Source organism: Nicrophorus vespilloides, unplaced genomic scaffold (genome assembly GCF_001412225.1).
Source record: "Nicrophorus vespilloides isolate i.1.1-1 unplaced genomic scaffold, Nicve_v1.0, whole genome shotgun sequence".
Classification (NCBI taxonomy): Eukaryota; Metazoa; Arthropoda; class Insecta; order Coleoptera; family Silphidae; genus Nicrophorus; species Nicrophorus vespilloides.
Window position 1 is genome coordinate 58705 of NW_017097199.1, and position 9494 is coordinate 68198.

The window sequence follows — 9494 nt, forward strand, 5'->3', positions numbered from 1 at the left end:
TATTTAAGAATTACATACTTATAACAAATATTTCATACAACTATTTCAGGATTTTCAATGTTTTTAAGAACATTCAATAATTATGAACATGTAAAAATAAATTTGCAAAAAAATGATTTGATATATTGATCAAAGTTGCAAGCTTATCCTTCCATAATTATCAAATTGACAGCTGTCACATTCACAAGCATATTAACCTTCGATTAATAAGATACTGCACACTTTTCAAATCCTCTCTTACCTTAATTTCACTAATCCGTCCATCCGCTAAACTCTCCTCCAGAATCTCCTGCATTTGACAACCTTCCATTCCCAATAATTCGGTGAACATCAGAGACGATCCAAAACCCACACAACACCGATGTTTTGACACATCAACTGTTTATATTTCCATAGCCAATTATGCATTATTTTTCAAAAAAAAAGTACGCCTGTCACAACAAACTCATTTGAAATGATGTAAATCCTTGTTTTGACATCCATTTCAAATATCGAACTTGTAACATTGATGAACAATAACTAAAGCGACGAAATCAACAAGAAAACACTGATTGTTGTTCTTAAATTACACGAAATCTACAAGTAACAAAAACACTAATTGAATTAGACTCGCTATTTTTTTTTTCTTTTTTGGGTAAAAGCTTAACCTTGTGCGCAATGAAAGAGAGAACTTTCTTTTTATTACATTTTCTTCTACGAAATTTCTTCTCTTTTGGAATTGAAACGTTTCTGTTTCTGTTAAATCACGGAACTTTTTTTTTTCCATATTTTCGTTCGGACGTGATGCAATTTAAGCTGGATGCTAATTAGTAAATCAAACAGTGCGGACAACAAACGCGTTTCCACGAAAAGTGAATCATTACAAAATTTATGTTTTTATTTAATTAAATTAAACGTTTATTGTTTTCTTTTTTTTTTTTTGTTTCACAATTTAATCAATTTGTTATTTATTTTATCAAATGAATCATACAAGTTTATTTTTGTAGCGGAATCATGAAACAAAAAAAATAAATAAATAAAACAGGTAATGGAATTGATTGTTTTTGCTTCAAGTTTTTAACAAAAACTTGAAAATTACATAAGACCAAACTTACAGAATTTTTGTTTTCGTCTTTGAATGTTCGTCTCGCGGAATGCAATTAAGGTGTGTGAGAATCCCATAAACTTTTCCAAGTTGGCTATGAACATCGATTGTTTAAGTGTTTGATTTGCCATAGCAACCTGTTTCTGTTACCACTTCATTTCGAATCAATTAATTAATTATTTATTACCTAATTAAAAAAAAATCACTAATTAACTTATTAATCACTACCAGTTTTTTTTTGTAACTATTTCATTTAAACTCAATTAAAAGATTGATTTATTTCCCCAAACATTTCGTTGAATTCTCTTAATAATTCGATACATTTTTCTTTCGTCGTAAGCACTTTTATCGTTTAGAAACGTCCGCACTTTTTTTTCTATTATTGTTATTATTAAATCGTTGGCTGTTTGCAGAAGCTAACGTTGTTTAGGAAAACAACCGTAAGAGAGCAGCAACGACGATCCTGTATTTTTCTTTCTTTATCCGCAGAGCAAAGGAAGAGAGACAGAGGCCATCGACATTGAAAACTAATCGAGCAAAGCGTAAAAATCACATCAATATTTACATTTGAATGTTCCTGCGAGTGATGACGGCTTCGCAACCTCCGGTTTCTTACATTGTATCAAATTGCTGCTTAAGTCTTGATGAAATAGATTTAATACTGAAAGGAAATTCATGCTACTGCATTTCAATATACGTTCGCTTGTTTAACGTACTTTGCCAACTTGGATACGTAAGGTCATAGCCTATCCATTATCAAGAGCAATAAATTTGCGATCTCCGATTATGTATCGCTCCGCGCATTTACGTATTCCGAAAATTGCAGAATCCGTTGAAAACTTGCATCTTCGCAATTAAATATTTATTAAATTATGTTCTTTTTTTGTTGTTAATTAACGTAATTTAAACGCTTTGATTGAATGCAATAATTAATTTTTTTGTTTGTTTGCGCGCAATTAATGAATGTCGTGGATTGTGTGTGCATTGTGAGGTGTGCAATTAGCCAAGGGGTCAGTTGTAGGAAGTGGGCGTATAGTGAGTTAGGGAGGGGCAAACCCATAACCACCTGCATCACATCGGGTCAGCCTTAAGACCTCGCTCCTCGGGTCTGACCTCAAGACAGCCTCGAAGAATGTGCACGCATACATTCAGATACACAATACAATTCCATATGCAAAAAACTTACCAAATCCCTCTTTCCTCCAACTTGTTAAAGACAAATAAACGCCGGAAGTGGTAACGAAAATTAAACATGTGTTTTCTTCTTTTGTTTGCAGGATCTTTACTCTACCTATCGTTCATAAGGAAATAAGGAAACTATGGCGGAAGTACGGAAGACCCAGAGGATTCTCGTCAAGGATCTTAACCCGATGTTGACTTGCAGCCTTTGCGATGGTTACTTCATCGATGCCACCTCGATCATCGAATGTCACCATACCTGTAAGTATCCTCTCCGCAATCTCATTGCTATTATCTCTTATTTTTACAATTGTTTTCACTAGCAATTTTTACGCTAAATAGCATTAGCATATTATCAGTTTGCGAACGAAATAATTTTCTATTTTTACGTGCACGTTTCGCATTTCTCGCACTCATTTCAGCACAAAAAGAAAAACAAACTGGAAACACGACATGCTTCATCGATGAATCAACCGTATCGTGTTTCAAGATACGATTGTTTTTTCTATTTAAATCATTGATACACGTTCATTCAATATTCTTTACATTATTTATTTGTTAACATTGTGTATTATTTTTTCTTTAGTTTGTCGAAGCTGCATATTGAAATATTTCAAGAAGAAACGCGAGTGTCCTTCCTGTCCCAAGACGAAGAAGGATAAGGACAAGAAGATATCTATTAAGTGAGTGGCAGCTCGTTAAATTCTGTTTCAATATTTTCATGTGTATTTTTTTTTGAAGACCTGATGAGCAGATGCAAGCGTTGCTTTACAAGATGATACCTGGATTGTATGCGAACGAGATGCTGAGGAGGGCTAAGTTCCATAAGAAACCAACGGCCGATGATTCTGCGGAGGATGAGTCTGATGAGCAGCAGCAGAGACCGCAGGATCGGGAGCAAACGGTGAGTGTTTCTGGTCTTTGCACGTCGTCGGGATTGTGGAATGAACATCCTCGATCTTTGTCCTCCCAGGCGGCTGTGTCGCGCGAAGCAGGACACTTCTACGGCCCCGATGACCTCATTCAACTCTCCTTGGAATACTACCAGTTACATTTGGATAACACGAACGGTGATAGTGGTGAAGTTGCTGTGGGTGGTGGTGAAGTGTTGAAGGAGGAGAAGAAGAAAGTGGTCGCAACGGACGACGGTGATAGTAATAAGGATGTGACAAAGTGCGAGAAGGATGAGAGGGTGCGCGACAGACGGTATCTCCGGTGTGCAGCAGCAGTTTCCATGTCCCATCTACACAAGTTCCTTAGGATGAAATACGCTTTATCACCTGAACACAAGGTAATTACATTACAATCAATCAAACAACGTCAACAATTCAAATGACTACAGTAGAAGGACATTGAATATTCTTCAATTTACTTCATTTCTAATCATTATGAAATTACAAGAATAAGCCAAAATTTAGAAATCCATAAAGTAAGTTCCGATTGGTGACAAATCTTGTGCAGCTATAACGCATTTGCTTCAATTGAAGTAATCTAATGTGAAATTAATTGAATTTCAGTTTAAAAATCTAAGAAAATGACAAATTTTGTTAAATTAGACAATTTTTTAAAAAATTCATTAACTAATTTCCGATTAGTTATAAATGACTAAAATAAGTACCAATTAGCAAAAAATGACTAAATAAGTACTCTATACTCAATTAGCTCTAAATTTTCTAATTAAAACTGTAAAATTTTGTGTAAAATGATCAAAAAATTTGCAAATTAAATGTCTTTATTTTTCAGGTCGAAATCATTTACGAAGGTGAAGTGCTCCCAACACATTTCAATTTGATGGACGTTGCGTACACCTTCAAATGGACAGAGGTAAAATATCTTTTAATTTAAATTTAATTTACATCAAATTTTTATTGTTTTTTTTTTCTCAATCCAAGTCAAAACATTTCTAATTTTTACGATTTTTCTTATTATGGCACTATTTCTGCTATCATGCAGTTTTGCTTTGAAATTAAGTAAACACTATAAAATTGAAGAAGTTTTGATGATTTTCTTTTTTTCGTATTTCTGTAATAAGTTAAGATTTTATAAGGATAATAACAAGAAAATAATTGGGTTTAGTATTTACAAAAAAAAAGCAAAATGAAAAGAGGAATCGTCGTTGAGAAAATGTGTGATGTTGCGGCGATTCAAATATTTATTCAAATGGAAACCCTCGCACTTGTTTATTTTCCCACTTTTGTCTGTGCGACTACGTGTGTATGCGTGCACGGAGAACCGTATACTACTCTTCTCTCTCTCTCTCTCTCTCTGGTGAGTGTTTCCATTCCAGTCGCACTCAGAGCTTCCATCCAGATTTACTGCCGCGTCTAAAAATACGTCGAGACTCTACGAAGAGAAAGAAAGATAGAGCGAGATTACATAGAGAGAATATCGCTTAGCAAAGAGAGGAGAAAATCCAACGTTTTACACACTCACACAAATACACACAGACAGGCAGACACCATTCATCGTGGATTGGGAATGGAATTAAAACTCGAACGAATGCAGAAGTGAAAAAGTGAAATGAAAGAAAGCAGAACTTCCCTTATTAAAATAAGGAATGAAAGAAAAAAAAAACATAGGACTTAACTGGATTAGCAGTGCGCTACGCGCAATAAATTTCCATTTAAATGCTTCGTGAAGGGTTGGTGAACCGGTTAGTTCCTTTCACTCGATGTTTCTTTTCTTTCTCCTCGTTGCGTTTCCAAACCCTCCCCAAAAATACCGAAATCTTTCTGCTCCGTCGAGAGCACATGTTTTGTAAATACACATTTCCAAAACTGACAAATTTATGTCATTAGTGTATATAACAAAAAAAAAAGTATTCCACTAACTACACACTAAAAATAGTATGTAGTTATATTCTAAAGCCTTTGCTTAGTATATTTTTAAGGGATAAGAACATTAAACTAGTTAATTAATAATCAATTTCAGGTAATTAAAACTAGTTAAAGCATGTTTTTTTTTTGGTATAAAATACAAATATTCACTGTTATTATTTGTAACAAATTCCGATTCGTATAATATAAACCAACTTCCAATTTGAGTACCCCAGACAGTTACGCAACTACCGTTTCCTGTCTAGCATATTAAATAGTTTGTAATCGATTTTTACTATTGTTGAATGGAAATAGAAAAAAAAAATAGACGTGCAACTATGTATTAAAAACTTTCTTTTCTGCTGCACAATATAAATGAATGAAATTGAAGCTCTATGTATGTCTCTAATTCAACCTAATCTTATTTATTTTATTGTTTGAGCTTTTATTTGTAGTCATTTCGGTCATTATCTTACGTTTCTTTAGAGAATAATTGTTTATTTAGTAGTTTCGGTTGTGTAAAGGAAATTAAGTCATGAAAGGTCAAAGAGGATATTTTATTTTTTTGGAAACTATTGTTAACTTTGTTTTTTTTTACTTATGACCTAAATTTAAATGGTTTTGTTAAAAAAAAAACACAGGTTTCTTCTTTATATTTAATGGCTTTAGATGTATAAATATTATTAAAAACAATGGTATAGATTTGTTAAAAGTAGGTTTGTTTGTTGAGTTAATTAAATTTGAAAGTGAAAAGTGCTTCTTGTCTTTCACGTTCTTGTTTATAGTTGCTGGTGCATTGTAGAGGCAATCTCGTTCGAGTCCTATTGAGTAATAATAAGTTACGTGCGCTTACATAATCATAAACTAGGTGGGAGCTTATGATTAAAGTGCGTTAGCACAGGCCTCCCGGAACTGGCGAGGGGGGTTTTAGGGATGGATAATAAATGCGGCGAGTCTGAATAGAGAGAGAGATTACGTGTGCGAGAGTAGGATGAAGAGGTAGAGAGTATTGATGGAGTGAATGTGTGAGAGAGAGAGAGAGAGAGGAATGCGCTGTGAAATCGGAAGCATAGTAGGAGGAAATGAAGAATAATGACCGAACTACTATACATATAACGTTTGCGGGGCCAGAGCGTGTGTTCCAGCACACATAACATCTATCTCTTTGGGACTATTGTCCTTTATTCACGGTCCGCGAGGTCAGGTAAACCCGATATGTGCCGTCTCATTCACTTCAATTCTTCGCCGACCACCGGAACACGACTAGGAAGACACTAATTGCCACTCATCAAAACGAAATTAGGAGGAGACGCGGATGATGATGGAAAGTGTCGGTCGGCTGTTGCAAAAGTCCCGAAGGGTTGGGGACACACACACACACCCCTCTTGAAATTTTGCGAAATGATTTCCCTCGTAATAATGGCATTAGTGAAAACAGATTGAGTGTGCGTGCGCTCGATTAGTTACGGTGCCAGAGGGGAGACAGCGGCGGTGGTGGCGGAGGAGTAGAAGGAAGAGAAGAGGGCTTCTGCACATGGGGATGCTGATTGATGTCACGAGGGTTGCAACTCTGCTTGTACTACCAGCACGACCGCAGATGCGAGAGGCCAATATATAAAGGCCCGTTTTGTTTGGGTTATTAAAATCTAAATATAACTAGGATATAGAGTGAGCTGCTGCGGATGAGGTTCGGGAACTTATCGATTCGCGACTTGAAAGAGAATGAGATGCCAGTGATTTAGAGCGAGGCTAGACGATTTACTTTTTGTTTTTATTTGAACAGAAATCCCTACGTTATACTTAGCCCCATGAGGAACTCGCCGTGTGTGTATGTGCACTATGAAATGGTTACTTTCAAGGCTTAGTGCTTAAGTAGGTTGTTGAACTTTGGCGCGGTTCCGTGACGCTCGCGGCCTCCCCGAAACTGTCGCGTTTGTGTTTGTTCGCTCTTGAAAATGATCCATCTCTTTGTTCCAGGTCAAACCCATGCGGTTCTTCTACCGCATCTTCACGCCGATGAAGATCCAACCCATCAAGATCATCAACACTTCTTCGACGCGCGGCACGAAGCAGCTGCAGATCGTCCCGATTAAGCCCAACCCAGAGCCGAAGGCTCCATCTCCGCAGACGCCCATCGATGACTCGCACAACGAGGATAAGAAGGAGCAACTGATGAAGATGTTGAAGCTGCAAAGCAAACACAAAGCGCCTGAATCTAAGGCGGAACCGAAGAAAAGTGAGACTAAGGAAACGGAACCGCACTGCGTTTACGAGTACGAGGAACCTGATAACGAAGAGAAAGAAAAGTTCGCCGCGATTAGGGACAGGGAATGGGCTAATATGAAGCACGAGGAACCGGAAACCCACCACGTCAGCAAGAAGAGGAAGAAGAACAAGCATTCTAAGAGCGACGTGACGCACAAGAAGAGGAAATTGCACGCCGAAATCACCGGCGAACTCAAAGTGAAACTGACGCCACACAACGGTCACAAACACAAGCACCACAAATCGCAACCGTCTGAAGAAGGTAAACCTCCGACGCCGCCGATGCCCGAACTGAAGAAAGTCAAAATTCAACCTGTCAAACCGAAGAAGGAGGAGATGAAAGATGAGCGAACGGAAAAAAGCACGGAGGAGCAGAAGACATTTCTTAAGACATTTCAATCTGGTGCCGAGAGAATCGCTAAGTGTCCTGCCGAGATCGTCGTTCAGAATAAAGTCGAGAAAGCTGCAGAAAATAATCAACAGCGCCCCCCGATGAACACGTACGCCTGCAAACCCACTAGCCAAAGCAAATCGCTCGAAAAGAAGATCGCCTCGCTGCAGTGCACCATCGAACCCGCCAAAAACGATATTCCCAAGGAAAAGAAAGTTACCTTCTCCGAGACGCCGCACATCCTCAACTCCCAATACCCGGCCGGGTTCACTGTAAGCAAAATTGATTCGTCCACCAAACGGAAACCCGAACCGCTTGAGGATGAGAACAACAAAAGACCGACTCTAGAGATCACCCTGATCCAACCCACACCGGAACCGCCGAAGCTTAAGAGATCGCCACCACCAGCGACAGCGCCCGAACCACCAAAAGCCAAACGTCCTCCACCGCCCACAATACCCCTAGAAAGAATTAAGAAATCCGTAAAATCCAGTTTAACCATAATACCCAAATCCGACAACAATCGTCCACTGGATCTCTCGAAACCGCACAAAGTCAATAACGGTATCACGTTGAACGGCTTCACCAACAAGAGTTATCAATCGAGTTTATCCAATCTGCAGATGCTCTCCAAAGTTGCGACGGAACAATCGTCGATAAACAAACCGAAAGCGGCGCAACTTTTGGCGAACAACCAAAAACCGCAACCGCCGCCCAAACAGCAGACGACGACGACAACGACGAACAACAAACCCAAACCGCAGATGCCCAGCTTGCAGACTCTGAACATTCCCAGTCCGCAATCGATAAAACCGAACCTCCCGAATCTGCAGCACATCAACAAGAACCAACTCCTCAACGGCGGCTACAGAAATATGCGACCGAGCCAGAACCAGAGCATCCGCAACATCCCGAATCCCAGTCTGCTCGTGCAGCAGCAGAATCAGAACCGCATGAACAGTCAGAACCTCACCAATGGCGAATCCAAGGAGCAGAAGATCCTCAACGCGCTGTCGTTAATACCCAAAGAGCAGACGTCGCCGGAGCCCAAGAAGATCGAAACCAATGGAATCAGCGTGACACCGGTCAGCAAGTAAGGATTATTACTCAAAACCAATGTAAATATCACGAGATCTGTTTGATATAACAAAAAAAACCTGTGTATATATAATCAAAGTTCTCTCACTTCTCTTTGTTGCATAAAAAAAATAATCGAGGAAACAAATCGAGGAACCTAATATTTATTTAATATTTAAATACCTTCAGGGCATTACTTTTTTTTTTTTTTTTTAATATATACGTAAATCAGAGTCTTGGGTTCGTTCTAATATGATTAATGGGGGGGAGGTAGGGGGGCGGCCAGTCTTAAGTCATCTTCTCGAAGCTTCCAACTTTAGTGCAATATAAATCTAAATATATTTCTAAATACAAATATATACGTGGAGCCAAGTAAAGAGAAAGAGACGTAAACTACGCCGCGTTTTGTTCCTCTTAATTCTTAAGACTTGTAAACAAAGTAGACGCTTCTCATTTTTATCCTTTTACTACTACTATTATTTTATTTTATTTTTTCGTTTGAATTTTATTAAACGAATGACGTTTGCGCACAAACGTCACCATCGTCATTTGTTACCTGTTATTCGATTGTTTTATTATTATATGTTTAGTGTGTACGTTTCAATTTTATCCCTCCGCAATTATCTTATGTTTGTTTGTACCTCAATATATAAAAAATAACATATAAAATCCCTTTGTAAAT

The 9494-nt window shown here is 38.0% G+C and overlaps 1 protein-coding gene and 1 long non-coding RNA gene across 3 annotated transcripts in view; one reads left to right on the plus strand and one right to left on the minus strand.

Moving 5' to 3' along the window:
• The window catches only part of LOC108559391, a 50889-nt gene extending 50368 nt beyond the window's left edge, over nucleotides 1-521 (minus strand). Inside the window, exon 1 of the long non-coding RNA XR_001890937.1 lies at nucleotides 242-521. This is a non-coding gene — a long non-coding RNA (uncharacterized LOC108559391). The remainder of the gene's footprint in view (nucleotides 1-241) is intronic.
• LOC108559390 (polycomb group protein Psc-like) overlaps nucleotides 1-8944 on the plus strand; it is a 17388-nt gene extending 8444 nt beyond the window's left edge. Inside the window, exons 2-7 of one of the 2 annotated variants that reach the window (XM_017916660.1) lie at nucleotides 2362-2524; nucleotides 2850-2946; nucleotides 3005-3167; nucleotides 3237-3554; nucleotides 4007-4087; nucleotides 7057-8944. In XM_017916660.1, coding sequence (XP_017772149.1) covers nucleotides 2404-2524; nucleotides 2850-2946; nucleotides 3005-3167; nucleotides 3237-3554; nucleotides 4007-4087; nucleotides 7057-8832 — 2556 coding nt within the window. In that variant the 5' untranslated portion in view covers nucleotides 2362-2403 and the 3' untranslated portion in view covers nucleotides 8833-8944. Of the gene's footprint in view, nucleotides 1-2361; nucleotides 2525-2849; nucleotides 2947-3004; nucleotides 3555-4006; nucleotides 4088-7056 lie in introns of both variants that reach the window. The other variant, XM_017916658.1, reaches the window with a different exon arrangement.
• The last annotated feature ends 550 nt before the right edge of the window (nucleotides 8945-9494 follow it).